Genomic DNA, 18,103 nt, shown 5'->3' with positions numbered 1-18,103 from the left:
AATTTTTCATGTAAATCTGGAGGTTAAAAAACCTTTGGTATTTTCAGTGAAAAGCAGCTTTTATTTCAGGTGATGACTTGATATAGTTCAGTGGTCTCCAGATAAATTGCAAAGAAAGACTTCGAACTAGCAATGCATAGCAGTGCTCAGCATAATGTGGTTTTCTTAAGCTTAGTGTTTTCATATTATTTGTGAAGAGAATTAAAAGATTTGTACCTAGAAGTGACAAATTCATGGATAGCTGTTGCTACTTGCAAGCTTGAAAATCAGTAGAGTTTTCTGGAAAAATTTTGGTGAGGACACTTTGGAATCTTGTACAAGCTCACAAGGATAATCTCAAGTTTTTTCTTCTTGTAGTGTTGGTGTATGAGGTCCACGTATACACAGGTGCTAAACTTGGTGCTGAAACAGATTCCAATGTTTATATAAACATCGTTGGGACAAGAGGAGATGCTGGCAAAAGGAAGCTCCACAGATCTAAGAATAATAATGTTAAGTTTCGACAGGGACAGGTGAAGTAAAAACAATGCTGCTTCTGATAAATAAGAATAAATTATGGCTATAAAATGGTTTCATCAAGAAATGTAAATATCTTTTTATTTCCAAGGTTTATTCAAGCATTGACCACTTTCCTTATTCATAATTCCTTACATAATTTCATCATATAGATAATTTTTATCTGCTTGATCAACCATTTACTGAGAGCTTTAGACATTAGAATTTGGGCATTTTGGTTATTTGTATTGAACACATAGATAAAATGATAACAATATAATTTTTGTTGTCCTGAACAGATCACTGTAGATTTTAGAATCAGGTTCTAAATCAGTATTCCTAAGTATGTTTTCCAAATTTGGTGAGGCACATAGGGCTAGAAAATATAATGTTGACACAACCAAGTAATTGAAACTGATCATTGTGTCATGCCAAAGGTATCAGTGCTGCCTTTTTGGAGTAATTTGCAGGTGTTATTTACCTTAGAAAGTTTTAAAGGATCCTCCCTGTTTGGCCAGGATGAATATAAACCAACTGTATTCATTTTGAAAACAAACAAACAAAATATTTTAAAAAATGTTTTTCTATAATGTTAGAGCCAAGCAGTAGCTATGTTTAAGACCCTTATAATTTTCCTTGTGTGGTTCCACAGATGGATATTTTCTGCATAAAGGCTGTCTCACATATTCATTTTGAAAGCAAACAAACAAACAAAATATTTTAAAAAAAGCTTTTCTATAATGTTAGAGCCAAAGCAGTAGCTATGTTTAAGACCCTTATAATTTTCCTTGTGTGGTTCCACAGATGGATATTTTCTGCATAAAGGCTGTCTCACTGGGAGACTTGGAGAAAGTTCTGATTAGCCATGATGGAGCTGGTCCAGGTAGGATTTAATTTCCTAGAGACCAGTCTGTTTTCAAGTCCTTTTTAAACCCAATGCACTTGTTTATGCTGCATCCTTCATAGAAAATGTGACAGAAGGTCTTGCAGTGATAAAAGTCTTCCTGCAGGTTGATCACTGTGATGAGATGATGAAAAACTGTGGTAATGGACAGAAAAAAGGGCATGGGTTTAATGTCATATGTGGTTATTCTACTCTCTGTTTTCACAGTTATTTATAAGAGAGCACTATTTATTTGCATGTAGAAAACTCTCAAAAGTGTGGCTCACACTGGTAAGACAACTTTCACTAAACAAACTAGTGAAAACTATCCAGGAAGGAATAATAATATTCAGCAGCTGATTTGTTACTTGACAAAATTTGAGTAGCTATAACACAATGTCCTCACTGCTTTGGGCAGTTGTAGAAGACTTGATTATACATTTGATCTGTGAAAGACAATGTGAAGCTTTTCCAGTGAGTGACATTGCATTCAGCTTGTAGGTTTTTGAGGAAAGAAGAAAGAATTTAGTAATGAGATGAATTTTTGGGTGCAGGCCCTTGAAGAAGTGTACATCTCCCTGGAATGATGTAAATGAAGAGAAGAGTAGCATTTAAAAGCACCAAAGATGTAAATACTGCAAATATGTTTGCAGATTAATATCTAGGAAGAAGCTAAGTGAAGAGAGGGATTTTTGACAGTTCAGGGCTGCACTGATAATAGATTAGAAAAGCCCTTTTACCCCATTCTGTTCTGAAACAGCCCCAAGCAATGCCCATGTTTCTGTCTGTACTGCCTTGGGCTCTGAACAGGCTTGTGACTATTACAGAAATAGCCATAACAGTGCAGCCTTGGAATGGTGTGTAATCCTGTTTCCTGTAGCTCCATAGAGTTTGCTGCCTTCAGCAACACTGATGATTGTACACCTGAAAGTTTCACATTGTACTAACCCCAGACATAACACAAAAGGCACTGTTGTGGAGCCCACCTTCCCTCTATTCCCCACAGCACCGTGCCATGCTCTCTTCCCTGATATGTCCTTTAACAAGCAGTACAGATCAGCAGGATCAGCATTACAAATCTGTAACCCAATTCAGCTATCTCAAGATGTTTTTTGACATTGGAGTTCAAATGTGTGGGTTTGAAAGGCTGTCTAAACAGGACAATGGATTGAATTCTATCTGTAACAAAATGTGTGCCTTGGTAAGTCAGAAGGTTGTTGATTGTACTCAGCACAGACAGATCCCACAGACATCTTTTGAACTGTATCTAAGGCTAGCCCCACATAAACCTAGCCTGAGACAACTGAGGGGTTGAGAGCTGGGAAAAGATGGTGGCTCAGAGAGAGAGACTCAAGATTTTGGGCGTTGAGAAGGAGGAAGGAGGATTCGTTCAGAGGTGGGGTACTCCTTTTTCTCATCACTTGCCTGAGTGACAAGGCAGGAGGGTCTTAATTCTTGATTTGGAGTCTGTCTTGAAAGGATCCTAGAACATATGTTTTCTTTGGGGCTCCCAGGCTGCAGGGCACAGATTTACTCCCACAGCTCCCGTGAATGAGGAAAGTGAAGGACTTTTGTCCTAGAGAGCAGGGTTTACTCCATGCACTACCTGAGGATGCCCTTTCTATGTGGCAGAGACTGCTGCCTTTTAGGGACTTCCAGACTCAGATGCAGCCAGGAGGCAAAGCATAAGGATAAATAAGATGGTTGTTTCTGATCAAATCATCCTGCATGCCGTTTTGCTGCAATGTGCTGATGGATAATGGTGTGAATCAGGTGAAACTTCATAAAAGCAATATGACAAGTTGAGAGTGGTGCAGGCACAGTGAGAACAGCATATTTGAGAAGGGAGTCACAGGACAACCAGACCAGTCATTAGGATGGTCACTAGAAGTTATCTAAAAGATCAGCATGGATATGCCAGTTGTTACTGCAGTTAGAGAAAAGATGATCTCAGTAGTCCAGCAGAAATGAGACTGCACAGCCCCATGCCTGCTGGTTTCATAGCAGCAAGACTGAATGTGTGTTCCCCACTGACATGAGCACAAACACATTTCTAAAACACAGCTGTGTGCACATAGCTGGCCATGCAGATCAACACAGGCAGAAACTCGGCATGTACACAAACAGTACAAGTGGCCTTCCCCTATTACCTTCTCCAGTTGAGCAGAACAACAGTCCATCAATGTCAAATACAAAAAAATAAGTACAGGATGGATATATAAGGCCTCCAGTAGCTGGTTTTAGGCAGTCAGTCTTTCTGGCTGCTGGCTCTGGATCCTTAGATCCTAAGTTTTGTTACCGTCACCATGACATAAAAAAACCCTCCAAGACTGCAGCCCCACTCCATTTGCACATGAGGTCATAAGTCTTAAAGATTTGTTAATTAATATTTTTTATATATGCGATAAGAAGTTCACTCACAGAGGACAAAAATTTCCAGCTTTCACACAAATCTTGATTATGGGCATAAACAGATTTGTCCCAACATCCTTGTGCCTGATTACTGGGAATAATCAAAAGATGTGGGCTGGGATGTGAATGGTGTTGACAGTTCAGAGATGTATGTATGTATTTGTCTTCAAGGGAAAAAACCCACCCCTCTTAATATTAAAATAGGCAAAGGCAGAAAAGAATTGCATCTCTTAGGAGAGACAAAAAATAATAAAGCTTTCATTCTGTTAATATATCTTATTTATTTAGATGAGATCTGTCTAAATATGATCTGTGTTTCTCCTAGAAAAAGATAATCTGGCCTTTTTTTCTTAAAATTTATTTTAAAAATCGTATGATTTCACATGATAAACTTTTGTCGTTTCGACACAGGCAGTGGATGGTTCCTGGATAAGATTGTCATCAAACATAAAGAAGGAGAGGAAGCTCACGAGGTTGTATTTCCTTGTAATAGGTATGTCATTCATGGAGAAAAAGAATTTGTTACCTGCCAGCAATGTAATGAAAGAATTTTAGAGCAGATATGTGCACACAAACTAGATGTTTGAACAATGCCCCAGAGTTTTTCAACATACAAGTGATGCAAAATATTGCAGCTGAAGACAAGGAAAAGGTTCCTGTATTGGCATGGAAGGGAGTAACAGCCTAATGCAGAGAAGTCCCAAACCAAATGTTGCATAAGAGGAAAGGTGCATTGATGTTTTGTCTTTTTTTATCTGAATTATATAAAAACTATGTGAAATTAAATAAGCTTTCAGCTCTCAATCTTTTAAGAAGTATTGCAAAGATCTGAATTGTGTAAAGATTGTGTTGTGTAAAGATCTGAAATGACATAGTTGTCATCATGGAAACATGGTGGGATGACTTGCACAGCTGCAGTGCTGCCATGGATGACTATAAACCCTTCAGCAGGGAGAGGCAAGGAAGGAGAGGAGGTGAGGCAGCCCAGTGTGTTAGAGAGTATTTTGATTTTCTAGAGCTTGATGATGGTGGTGATAGAGTTGGGCATTTATGGCTAAGAGTCAGAGGGAAGGCCAGCAAGGCCACTGTCGTGGCAGAAGGGTCTGGGTCTGTTACAGATCAGCCAACCAGGAGGGAGAGGTGGACAAAATTTAATGTGAGAAGCTGGAAGAAATCTCACAATTGCCAGCTGTTCTTGTGAGGGACTACAAATACAACACAGCGGAGGAGAAGGAGTTTAGAAGGTTCATGGAGCCCATGGAAGAGAACCTCTTAACAGTTGGTGAGGTAACCAAGTAGAGAAAATACCCACTGGATGAAGGAAACTTTGAGCCACTTAATGCCTTCTTCCCCTCAGTCTTCAACAGTAACACCAGTTCTCCTTGTAGCCAGCCCCCCGAGCTAGAAGAAAGGAGTGGGAAGCAGAATGTACCCTACAATCCAAGCAGAAAGAGTCAGTGGCTGCTGGAGCACTCAGACATATACAAGTCTACTGGGCTGGAAGTGATGCACACAAGGGCACTGAGGGAGATGCATTGGGTCACAGCAGCCCCATGCAGTGCTATAGACTTGGGGATGAATGGCTGGAAAGCTGTCTGGTGGAAAAGGATCTGGCAGATCTGGTCAACAGCCAGCTGAACGTGATCCAGTGTGTGCCCAGGTGGCCAAGGTGGCCAATGGCAACCTGGCTTGGATCAGCAATAGTGTACACACCAAGGCTGTGATTGCCCCCTGCACTCAGCACTGGTGAGGCTGCATCTTGAATCTTGTGTCCAGTTTTTGTCAAAGTTGCTTTATACTTTTAGAAACTGCTCATGATCTTTTGTTTCTTAGAATGGAATAAGGAGATAGGTCTCAAAAGTTAATCAAGCTATTTATTGCAAAAAAGCTGAAATATAATGGAGTTTAGACTTCATGCATAAGAGATTTATTCATAGAGTTTTGTTCCATACAAGAAATGAAATGTGTTATGGATCTTGGGTTTAAACAGATACAACATAATCATGGATTCAATAGAATAGAAGCTGATAGTGAGCACGTATTTATTTATTTTTAAATAAGTGAGGCTGTCAAAGATTGGGAAATATTACATGAACAAGCGGGTTCAACAGAAAGGAGTATGAATGTATGTTTGCTGTGAAATGATATTGCAGAAAAGCTCCTTAAATTCACCAGTATAAAAGAAAAATAAAGTAAGAACAGAAGTTTAGTTTGTTGCTGCAGATCTGTAAATGTTTTAGAAACTTCCAGACCTGCAGGTTTTATATATAATTCTAAGTACAATAACTATAACTAATAACTGCAGGTTTTATAACTCCCTCACATGTACAGCTGAGTCTCTGAACCAATAAATAATTAGTATTTCACACAATGTACTCCATATAGTACTACTCACTTCATACAGCTACCATGAAAATTCTTCTTTGCCTGGAGCACATTGAACCAAGTTCTTCTTATATGAATAAGGCCAACTGTGCTGAAGGTATAAAAGAAAATTTGATCCTGGAAGTAGTTTCAAGGTGTAACTTAATAAAAGGTGTATAAAAATTATATTGGATACAAAAGGTGATGGTCAGATGATATATACTATACTAATAGTTTTTATTATTCTTATTATTTTTGTTTTTGCAATGAAAGATGGTTAGATGAATATCAAGATGATGGGAAGACAGAGAGGGAGCTAACTGCCAATAGTGAGTATTTTGTTAAAGAAAATTTGTTATAGCAGTACTATACTTAATGCCTAGTTATTACTAAAGAACCCTTCCAGATAAGACTATAACTTAAGAAAAAAGTGATAATAAAGCTTTCTCACAATTATTTTTCCTGTTCATATTTTAGAGCTTGGCAGTTCAATGAAGACATTTCTTAAAGGTAAGAGTTGTTTTCCAACCATTGTTTTCTATAGCATAGTTTTTGCTGTTTGAATTTAAATCAGTATTGCAAGAAATATGTGAGCAAACGACCTCATTTGTATGTGTGTTTTCTTGTATAACAACTGTGAGAGAACATGACAAATTGTCTGGCAGTAATCTACAGGAAGGACTAGACTTTTATAAGCAATTGAGAAAAAACAGAAACCATTTCTGGTTTTCTTCCTGTTTCTACTATTCTGTTCTGAAATCAACTAGGAATTCCTCTGAGAAGAGATTCAAGTGCTCTTTTGTTTACCCCAATGTCACTGTCATTTAATACTTGGGGACAGGTCCCCTAGCAAACATCAGCAAGTTGAAAAATGTGTTGTGAAGTGTCAGTGGAAACATTTTCAGGTCAAAATTCCAAAGCAGCCAGAAATAATGCAAGCTTAAACTCCAAATCCTTCAGCAAAGCTAAATGCAGTATGTATATTCGGTTGGATAAATCTGCTTGAATTAATAAAAAGACATTATTAAAAAACTCCCCACCCAGCTGTTTTTATATCTACAAAGCCAGTCTCATCCCTGTAATGCACTAGTTACCATCTCCGTGTTTCTTGCTAACCAGAAAAGAGAAACAGACTGACGCAGGTGTTTTTTATGAACATTTAACTGTAAATGGCTATTCTACGCAACTCTGTCTAGGAATTTTATGGGAGCAACTAAACTAAGAAAAGTAGTGTTTCCATTTGTCTCTTAAAACAGTGACTTGCTTTCTGTAGGAGGAGTCCTAGTCTCTCAATCTAGTTCCAGTTTCAGTGAAAATTGATTCATTTGCATTCAATCAAAGAGTTTAGCCAACAGCTTTATTATTCCACAAAAGCATGACTTTGACAAGAGGAGAATGATGAACTTAGTAAGTAAAGACTTTCTCACAGAGAAAGTTGATGTTCACAAGTGACTTGAAATTGGATTCTGCTAAGTGCACAGTTCTGAGAAACAACCATAATATCTGTTTCACCTTATGTTCAGAAAATAGACTATATTTTACTACCAATTCAAAATTTTTCCCAGCACAGTTTTGTTCTTCGTTATGTTATAGTAAGCAGGCACAGATGCACAGGCTGCTCATTGCCTGTGAGTGTCAAGAGAGATCAGACTCAATATATTGATTATGAGGAGAAAGGAGTGGCTTATTCTTAACCGGCTTTTGAAATGTCACACTGCCAAGATGTCCAGGAGGACCCAGAGACCGTTGAGATCAGAGCTTCTGAAAAAAGAGGTTAGAAAAGGGAAGATCATTTATAGGAAGTTATCTGTCAGTTAGCTATATGACAGCTTAGCTTGAGCTGCTCTTAAGCCATCTTTGTTTTACCCGTGGGCTCACTCCAGAGAGGAACTGAGATAGGTTAGAGATTGGACCTTTATGTCTTATGTGAAAAAGATGGTGGCGGGGGCTGATTTTTCACAGTTTAATTTGTCATATCAGTGATCTCATAGACCTGGCATGTTTGAGCTTTGTAGGAGAGAACAATCACAAGAGGTTTGAAAAGATATCCTGTAGTCAGTTCGTTGCCATTCTATCATGATTCAGTGCCGATGTCAGAGCTGGTAAGAGAACATTCCAGAGATGCAGAGTCCTGGAAGAAAAAATAATTCCCTTAGGTTCTCCCAGCACCTGTAGCAGTGAAGATTCTACATGGTAGAGTAGTGATAAGCAGTCCCCTTCAGAGCTGGGGTGAAAACTTTCCATGTAACATATATTTACTGAATAAGAGGTAAGTTCTGATGTGTGGGATCCAATGTTTTAGATGCTCATGTGACCATACTCTGTATGAGCTACACTCTGCAAATGGGCTTCAGGGAAAGTCATAAAAAGATGATTGCCATAATCCAGTGTTTGCTGATTTTCAGGATAAGATCAATGTGCTTAGGTCAAGTCTAAAGCACCAGATACAGAACAAATTAATTCATAAGTCACTCTGAAGGTCAGAAATCTCATTCACTTTGGATGAGGCTAGTAACCTGCTCAACCACCTAGCCAAAGAGGAAATTTTGAAAGTCATCATTGCTAGGTAGGTTACTTGAGGGCTCTCTGTCCTTTTTCAGGCAGGCTGGCATTATGCCAGTTCTAATGAAGCATAAATCCCAGATCCCTATGACTGCTGCTGCTGGCTATGGATTCTGCCAAAATGCAGTCTGCCCATATCAAGTTTTCTCAGTAACCTTTGTACATTTATATATTACAGAGAGGCTCTGGCAAGTCAGGCATAGAAATAGATTTATTTGTATGCCTGTGATTCCTCCTTGTATGTTTGATGCAAGATAAATAGACAAAAAGTATTGTCCTAGTGGAGAAGGCAGATAGATGCTCTCAGCTCTCAAACAAAGTTGATTTGAATGGGACTTTCTGTTGCTCTAAAAGTTTCCTACATGGTAGGGGTATTTTACTACTTTTTCCTTCTGTGTTCTCTATTTATTTTCTTTTTCTGCCTCGATATAGATGAGGTATTGTAATAGCACATAGGAAAGAATTTTCTCTCAAAGCAAGGAGACAAGACACAGTATGCTCCAATGAAATCCTCGCTGCAGTCAGCTAAAAGGAGCTGGCTTCCTGTAATGTGATGCCTGTAGGGTGTCCTGAGGTTTTGTGGGTTTTTGTGGGTGGTAAATAAAGTGTGCTTCAGTAGCAGAGTTTGGTTAATAGCTATTTCTTGGCTGGCTCTTCTTCTGTTGTGCAAGGTTTTTTTGGTATTAAGGCATATAGAAAATTCATATCAAAAGAGAAAATATTCAGTAAGTTCTGCCGTGACTAATTTTGTTTTGGAATTATTCCCTACCTTGCAAGTACTTGATAACGGACTAAGAATAATCACAGGATTCCCAAATTTAAAAGGGAATGGACCCGCTTCTAAAAATCAACAACAGCGTGTTTCCATTGCCAGATGGAGGCGGAAATCCCTAAGAAAAAGAATTAAGCAGACTGACTGCTCTGCCACAAGGCAACACAATTTTCTACAGTCTTCAGGAAATAAGCAACCAACTCCTACATCTTGCAAAGTGTGAATGTCATTCTAGGTCTTAAGACCAAAAAACACCACAGTGAAAAAACCCCTGAAATAGTGTATTGTAAAAACAGTTTTGCAAATCCTTTAAAAATACATAAGTGGCTCATATTTTTAAAAAAACACACACAAAAAATAAACCTTCTTTTTTCAGCTTTCTGAATTATATGATGAAATTTTGATTTTGGGTTTTGCCATGCCCATTTCTCTGTACAGAAATCATTGTAGGTTTGATTTTCATCGTTTTACTAAAGGAACTTTCAGGTTCCAGACTAGTGGTTAAAGAATTTCTGGTGGGAAATTCTTGTACTGATCCCATTTAATTTCTGTAAGTCAAGAAATGATCCTTAATTCTAGCATACCTCTGGATAAATCTCTGTAATGTGAACCAGATTCTTGGTTATATCATTATAGTAAAGAGAATTCTGAGATGTTTTTTCTCCCAGAATTCTGTTTTTTTCCCTACTATTCATTTTAGTGCTTCCTACATTGATGTCTTAGAGTAAATGGCTCCAGCTTTACACATAAGCTGTAGAAGTACAATAACACATGAACACACTAATCACTCTGAAAGGAAGTTAGCACAGGTCAGTGATAGCAGGGGAAAAGTCTTTTTTAATGTTACCACACAGATGAAACACAGAAAAATGACCTATTGAAGCCCAGCTATCTCACTTCCACAGCTTCACTCCTGAAGAGGTGTAGAAATCACTGAACGCAGTAAATACTTGGCATCAGTCTCATGTAGCTAGCCATCCTCACCAAGTGGATGTCTGAGCAAACAGACTACTAGACAAAGGATTTTTTTGATTCTTCTGGCATGAGCAGGTTAAATGAATTTGTTGAACTGAGAGAAAATGCAGTCAGTCTGTGTTAGTTCATTTAATAAACTGTAGGAGCATTAAAAGTAAGCGTAGGAGAATAAAGAATCACAGACACTAAGAGGCCTTAAATCCGTAACCATTGATTTATTTCCTGGAAAACTCCCAACTGGTGTCTTAGCCTTCCTACTGAAATAATAATTAAAAACACAATCATGGATATTAATTAAAATAAATCACCTTTCCCAAAATACCTTTGCTGAACATGCTGCCTCTTTGAGGAGGGAACAGCCAGTTATGCATCTGTGATTTCTCTTAACTTAGGGCTTGCTCTCTCCTGGAGCAGAGGGATATTACAAAGAGAAAAAAAAGCTCCACTTGGGAAATACAGAACTTCAAAATTATCTTAATTTCCTCTCTGCTGTGTTCATGGGCCTGCCTTCAAAATGGAGCATGGTTGGACAGGATAAGAGACCCAGGGCTATGCTGGGAGTCTTTGTAAAAATTTGAAGCTCCTGATAAACCCTTGGAGTGCTCAGGAACAGCAAAAGCTCAAACAATGCTTGATTCCACCAAGTGTGACACCCTGAAGAGTACCACATGCCAACCTGGCACAAGGAGATAAAATTCAAAGTTGGCACATATATCAAACAGCAAAAGTTCCTCATTAGGCAAAGTGTGGATCTTGCACACGCTACATCTGACTCATTGCTGGAAATGACCTTAAAAAAAGAGTTCAGATGGAGGGATCCTTTCAGCTAGTGTGTTACTCAGAAGACTGGCTGTGAGATGAGTATTTGCCTGCTGTTTTCTAGCTGAGCCCAGAAGAGTCAGGGAACAGTCAGATGTAAAGCAGAAGCAAGTTCTATAACATGAGAAAAAAACCCCCAGAATTAGCTAAAAAAAAATAAGAAAAAAGAGGAAAATTGTAAATCAAGGAAACCAGATCAGGCTTTATCTAGACTCCATCATTAAGCAGGGAGAGGAAAACAAAAGGTAGGAAAAATGCATATATTTCTGTCAGAGAAAGTCACATCTGATTTTTTTCTGAATTAAATTATTCTGAAATTCATTTTATCAGCATATTATATTTTGGGCTTACACACAGTCACAAAATAATTCTCTTTATATCAGTCCCATTAGCAAATTATTTTATTATCACAGTATTGGCCACAGTCTAAACAAAAGCATTTAATTTGCTTCTACTGTTAAGTTCCTCTTGCTGTGCAGGATCAAGTCTCTCTTCAACAAATAATTCCTTTGAATTCAGAGAATGATTTACCTTTAAGCACTTAAGTAGCTTCCTAACTCATACTACCCATCTAAGGCACCGTATTTTTCCCACAAATGAAACAGCTTCCCAGTTGCATACTGGACTTGTAACACTCTTATGAGTAGAGGTGAGGTTACAACCTCTGAAAGGCCCAAGCCATGAGGTGAGAATAAATATCTTCAAAAATAACTAATGAATCTCTTCAAAATTTCCTGAATTTTGTATTCAACCCTAATGAATGATCTGATCTGACAAATTAGCAGACTGAACATGACAAATTAAGTTAGAAAAATTTGAAAAAAAAGTTGACGTTTCATTGTTTAGCTAGTTATATATTAGCCAGCAGGTCTTACAAATGTATCACCAGTCTTTCAAAATGTTAACATTCTTTTCATGTTACATAAGAACATTTTAAGAACTTAAATTTATTAAAATTATTACTGTAATTAAAGTAACTATTATGATACAAAGAATGCAAAAAACACCCCTAGGCAAAGTGTCTTTTTTCTGCTTCCTAGGTATTAATCTCTGTTTTCATACCCAGTTCAACAATTGTTTTATATTTATCAAATCTGAGCTATACTTATCTTCAAGAGATGAAAAAAATAATTATTAATTATTTATTATATTAAATGGGATGTAAACTCATGGTAATCTATAACTCTTCTTTGTGATAGTAACAAAAGCATCCATTGCTCTCTATCATTGATCCTAAAAACGTTTAATTGGTAAATTGATGCTAAAAATGTTTTTCCTGTTTTAGCACAACGGTGGAGAGTGCAGGTTAAAACAGATGGAGATTCCCCAGAGCCACAGGAGTGTAAAAGGACCCTTGTGATTTATGGCTCAAATGGCAAAAGTGATGAGCTTCTGCTTTCTCCACAAACCCCAGGACATGTGTGCTTTCTTCCCAGAGCAACTGATGAATTCATTGTAAGTCAGAAATATACAGTACTACAAAGAACTTATAATGACATTGCCTTGTAGCATATATATATATATATAGATATATATATATATATTAATATGGACATAGATATATGTATTTGTGTGTGTGTGTGTGTATACATGACTAGCATTATATATATATATATCATGACATTGCCTTCTAGCATATATATATATATATATATATATAGATATATATATATTAATATGGACATAGATATATGTATTTGTGTGTGTGTGTGTGTATACATGACTAGCATTATATATATATATATACACAGTTGATTTTTCTGGTAAAAAATGATGTAATTATTTACAAAAATGGAATGATGTAAGTATAGGTCTTGGGTCATCTCCCATTGCTGGTCCTGTTCTACAACAGCCAGCACCATGGACTCTTTTGTGTAATTTATTGCATTCACCAGCTCATCTTGCATTTTTTCTAATTCCCTGAAGATTCCTGAGTTGAAGTTCACACAAAAGGCAATATACAATTATTTGTGAATGCAGAAGATGAAGGATTGGACAGCACTCCCAGGGGACATAAGTTGGCTTTTCTTTCCTTCATTTCCATCTTCATAAAGTAGTATCCACTCTCCACAGGATTGTTCTGTCTCTCAGGTCAGCAGGCAGAGGATTTTTCTGGATAATCACAAATCACTGGAGAATGCATTCATGCATATCAAAGTCTGGTGAACTCTGAAGCAATAGCTTATATATGGCCAGTATTAAAATCAACCCTGACACTGTCCTGACCGCCCATACACCTGACACACATGCTGATGATTTGAGAGGATTTGGCTGAGGCATCTTTTAAATCTTCAATTCTGTCCTGGCTTTCCAGGCTAAGGCATTGCAAATTCTGTTGATTGCCATGAAGTACGGCTTCTAGCCAGCAAGATGGGAGAAATAGCTTGCAATTTGAGGCAGTTTTATACAGCTCAGAAAGACTTTTCAATGGCTACAATAAACATTCTGAAAACAATGGCAAAGCTACCTTTAGAAAATTATGTCAAAGCTTCATTGTAATGACCTGATCCAGGCTGAGTTTTTAGTTTAAATAACAAGCTAAAGCAATTTAGGAACTTTATGGGGAGTAAATGAAAAGATAAATGGCATTTCTTAAGGACAAGGAAGCAGCTGCTTATCAGAAAACACACAGGAAACACACTGAGCAACAAAACAAGCTTCCTATCCTATGCCATGAACATAAACTGAAGAGGTCAGTAGAGGCAGAATCTATCTGTGGAGCACGAGCACCAGCTGACTGAATTTTGGCAAGCACCATTGCATAAAGCAGTGATGCTGCTACATCCAGTGTGTTGGTAATTTCCCAAGTGGCAGATATTCCTTGTTAGGGCTGCCTAATTTCAATGATTGGGTATCACACTAGGAGAAATTAGTATTTCTGTGTGTCAGTTGTGACTGTCTCTCATAGTCTACTATCCTTGGTACACAGTACATTATGGGTTGTAGCCTTCCACCCCAGCAGCTTTCTGAATCCTTGTTCATACTTTGGATTGACTTTGGGTTAGTGCCTGTATTTTCCCCACAGCTATTTGTGTCCTTGTTTTTATTGCTTTGTATGAAGAAGTTAGTGCTATTTGAGCATTATTTAGTGTGCATGACATTTTATTTCTTTGCTGCATTGCTTACAGTGCAGCTTACAGAATAGCAGCTCTGGTATAAAGAGGCATTTGGGGATTCACAGGTATCTCCATAAACACCCTCACACCTCTTTAGGTGCTTGAGCCAATAAACCCAGTTTCTTTTTGCTTTCCCTTTCTTTGTTCTTACTAAGACTATGCAGAAGAATGCAGAAACTTTGCTTATGTTTTCTCACTGTAGCAGCAGGCTGGAGGCATGAATGTGATATCACAATGAGGACAAGCTGTGAATTCAGCTTTCCAAAAAGCACGGATAAATGAACTTTTAACCTCCCGCCAAGATCCTGGTTCTAGACAAACATCCTTAATAACATACTGCAGTAAAAAGAACAACAGGTTATGTGCTATAAGCAGCTCACATAGTTTTGAAACAGTAAGCTTGATTTTGATCTCAGAGATACATTTATTGCACATTGAGGACAGAAAGGCATGTAAATTCCTGATTTTCCAGGTGTTCTCACACAAGTATATGCACAGATGTGTATCATATTCAGAATGATTCTTCCATCCAATATATGCCAAATCAACTCCTATGAAAGAACAGGTGTAGTTTAATTGCACATAGCAAGCATAAAGAATAAATTAAAAGACAGAAAATAGAAGCATGCTCTTAGGTACAGTTGGGTTTTTGTAGTCTCAGAAATGTAGTATGGTAGTTGAGCTGCTTTAAAAAAGAATGTTTAATTAGAACACCTTAGTTTTAAAAATAAATTGAAAAATGGGTGAATGTGTCAATGTTATGAAATCTGGCAGGAGTTATAGTGCTGAAGGCAGAATGGCAAGAAACCAGTGAAGAGGTAGAATTTTTCCTTGGTAGTCTGGTAGATCTCACATGGAATGAATAGATTTGTAAAGTATATAGATCTTTCTCACAGTCATCTTGGTTTCTTGGTTGCTAGCAGAGTAAGTTTGTCAGAGTGTGTCTTTGGAAGGTCCTGCTGTATTGCACACATTCTGTTCTCTGGAGAATCTTAGAATACATGGGACAGAGTGTGAGATTAGGAAGCCCAAAACCACTGTCCAAAACACTAGCCCAGGTAGTACAAAATGAGCAATAGTGCCCTTCAAGTAGGACTGTTGGTAAATACACAATAAATTCTGAATGTATTTTTTGTTAAGGATGACAAAAAGGTGCCAGAAAGTTTCAGATCACATAATACACTAATTCAATTCCACAGTATGAGATGATGCTCCAAATAACAAGCAGAAGGATTTCTGGTGTATATGACAGATGGCTGTCCAATTGAATTTTAGTAGGTTTGATGAAACCCTATTAACTAGAATAATTTATGGAGTGGGTGGGTGGGTGTGATTTGTTTGGTTCGGTTTTTTTTTGTTTTAACAGGGAAAAGAATGAAAAGGAATTACATTTAAATATGCACCCAAACAGTAAAATTTACAAGGGTTTCATTACCCTAGGCATGATGTCTTTGAGAAGCCCTGTGTGAGTTAAAGAGGAAAAGATTTAAAATGTTATGAAATTCTCTAATCATCTGTATCAGTTACCTGTCTCTGAGATCTTAAGAAGCCCAGTGGCTCCTCCTAATTTTAAGAGCCTTGCTCTTAAAAATTCAGTCGTGTAATGGAAAACGTATTGTTTAGTATGTTAAAAATCACGCCTACTCAACTAAGATTTCCAGTTCTGAATATTAGAGAAATCTATTCAGAAGAAATAAATGTGAAAAAATAAGAAGTTATAATAAGGAATGAAGTAAAGTATGCTTTGGCAAATATTCAACAAATTTAAATCCAGGACATTCACTGGATATATGTTTTGTGTTGGACTACATGTCTGCCTCTGCTTCAAAGTTCATGTTTCATCCATTAATAGACATTGGTAGAGGGAACTGACAATTTTGGGATCCAAGACAGAATATCATATTCCAAAGGAAAACTACTTGTACTAAACTGGTCAGAAAAGGGTCACAAGAATGATGTAATGGCAGCGCTGGGTACAATGATGGAGCTCAACAAAAAGGCTAATGCTGCCCACAGCTGTAAGTGAAAAAACAAATCCATGAAAAAGGGGAACTATCTAGTACACTCATTTGAAAATAGCTGGTGCTTAATTCCACGGATCATAAACAGTATTATTACTAGTACTTGCTAGTTCACTGGCAGTCAGGGAATTAATTGAAATTGTGATTCTAGAAACAGAACGGACAATTGTGGCTTCTAAATACTCTGTCCTGTATTCTGGAATTATTTTCCTATAAATCTCCTCTGTGCATTTCCTAGGAGAATTATAGCACATGTATTTATGACAACTTGGAATCCTAGCGAATTGCAAATTAGGGCAGCAGAAGACAAAGTAAAATGTGAATTACAGCTTGCCCTGTCACATAAAGATAACCAAGTTCTGTACTTTTGCAACTCCAAAACAGAGAGCTTTATGGAATAAGTTGTTCACAGCATTTAGAGTAGCTGTGTAATACAGTCATGGGATCCATACATGAGAAAAAAAATGTGCAGGCAATTATTTTAGAAATAGTAGTCTGGTTCTGAAAGAGAAGAAGCAATGACTTCATTGTGAAAGAACTGTAGTTTTGATGGGTGAAGAACCTGTGCACTCTCCTCTCAATGAACCCAAATAATTTGTGTTAAGTTTAATCAGGTGGAATGCATATTTCACAAGGAATTAATCCACTTAGTCCACCACAGCTAATGATACATAGCTAATTATATCCTTTGCAACATACACAGCATGAGTGAAAAATCTTGATGCAAAACTCTGCCCACTCATTTCCCTTTCCACAGTGCAGGGGTGGGGACCGAATCAGGGACAGCTTTGATCTCTGTGAGCACGATGGCACAGAGAGAGGCAGGGCAGGCCAGGCTTAGAGAGAGGACAAGCTTGGTCCCTCTTTTCTGGTGTATAACTACTGCTGTGTGCTCTTTTTGGGTACTGTGGAGTTACACCTCAGGAGCTGAGAGGTTCTGAGCAGCCCAGGGCTGTTATACAGGCAACAGAAAGGAGTTCTTCCCTGCTCCTTAAACAATGCCCTGAGTCATGAAATTGGGTAGGAGTGGTGTTGCAACCATTTATAATACTTACTTCAAGAAATTCTGACTGGACAGGGTCTTTTAATCCATCAAATGCAATTCCTTCCTATCAAAGGCCTCTTTTCATAAGTTCTGCATCATAAACTGGTCATAAAATTCCTGTAAAATGGTTTGGGCAGGTAGCTTAATTTTATATCACACTCTGACATTTTACTGTTTCTTATGTGCATAACAGTTACTAAAAGTGATGTCCAACTCTCCCAAAATGAAAAAACCCACATTTTTTAGTACCTCTGTAATTAAAATAAGGTAGCTGATACTTCCCTACGTGCTTGTGTTCGCTGTGCAAATGCACATGAAGTAGCTTTAAGCAAGCGCGGTCAGCAGTGAGGGGCTGTCATGTTCAGAGCTCTGCTGAGAAGCAAAATAAATTGATCTGTTAGGTCTGTGCTCTGTCTTAGGAGCCAATCTGCTGGTGGTGCTGTCAGAGCCAGGGCATGATTGTGTAAGTCTAATTTCAGTTTAATATTGTGATGCTATAGGGTGTACAAAGGATTTATTCCCTGGAGAGTCACCAAATCTTATGTTGTGATGGATGTGTGGGGGAAAAAAAGCAGCAATATGGGAGAAGAACAAAGCCACTGGCAACATTTTTTAAAATTATTTTGATACTTAATAAAA

The 18,103-nt window shown here is 37.8% G+C and overlaps 1 protein-coding gene across 3 annotated transcripts in view; it reads left to right on the top strand.

The window, feature by feature from the left end:
• RP1 (RP1 axonemal microtubule associated) overlaps nucleotides 1-18,103 on the top strand; it is a 188,458-nt gene that overhangs the window by 100,650 nt on the left and 69,705 nt on the right. For 2 of the 3 annotated variants that reach the window (XM_039703102.1, XM_039703104.1), the window contains exons 27-32: nucleotides 358-512; nucleotides 1,300-1,378; nucleotides 4,202-4,283; nucleotides 6,428-6,483; nucleotides 6,632-6,664; nucleotides 12,568-12,737. In XM_039703102.1, the coding sequence (XP_039559036.1) occupies nucleotides 358-512; nucleotides 1,300-1,378; nucleotides 4,202-4,283; nucleotides 6,428-6,483; nucleotides 6,632-6,664; nucleotides 12,568-12,737 (575 nt within the window). The remainder of the gene's footprint in view (nucleotides 1-357; nucleotides 513-1,299; nucleotides 1,379-4,201; nucleotides 4,284-6,427; nucleotides 6,484-6,631; nucleotides 6,665-12,567; nucleotides 12,738-18,103) is intronic. The other variant, XM_039703103.1, reaches the window with a different exon arrangement.

This window comes from Passer montanus, unplaced genomic scaffold, assembly GCF_014805655.1.
Source record: "Passer montanus isolate IOZ18808 unplaced genomic scaffold, ASM1480565v1 scaffold16, whole genome shotgun sequence".
Taxonomy (NCBI): Eukaryota; Metazoa; Chordata; class Aves; order Passeriformes; family Passeridae; genus Passer; species Passer montanus.
The sequence above is the reverse complement of the archived record's forward strand: the minus strand, read 5'-3'. Positions and strand labels throughout refer to the sequence as shown.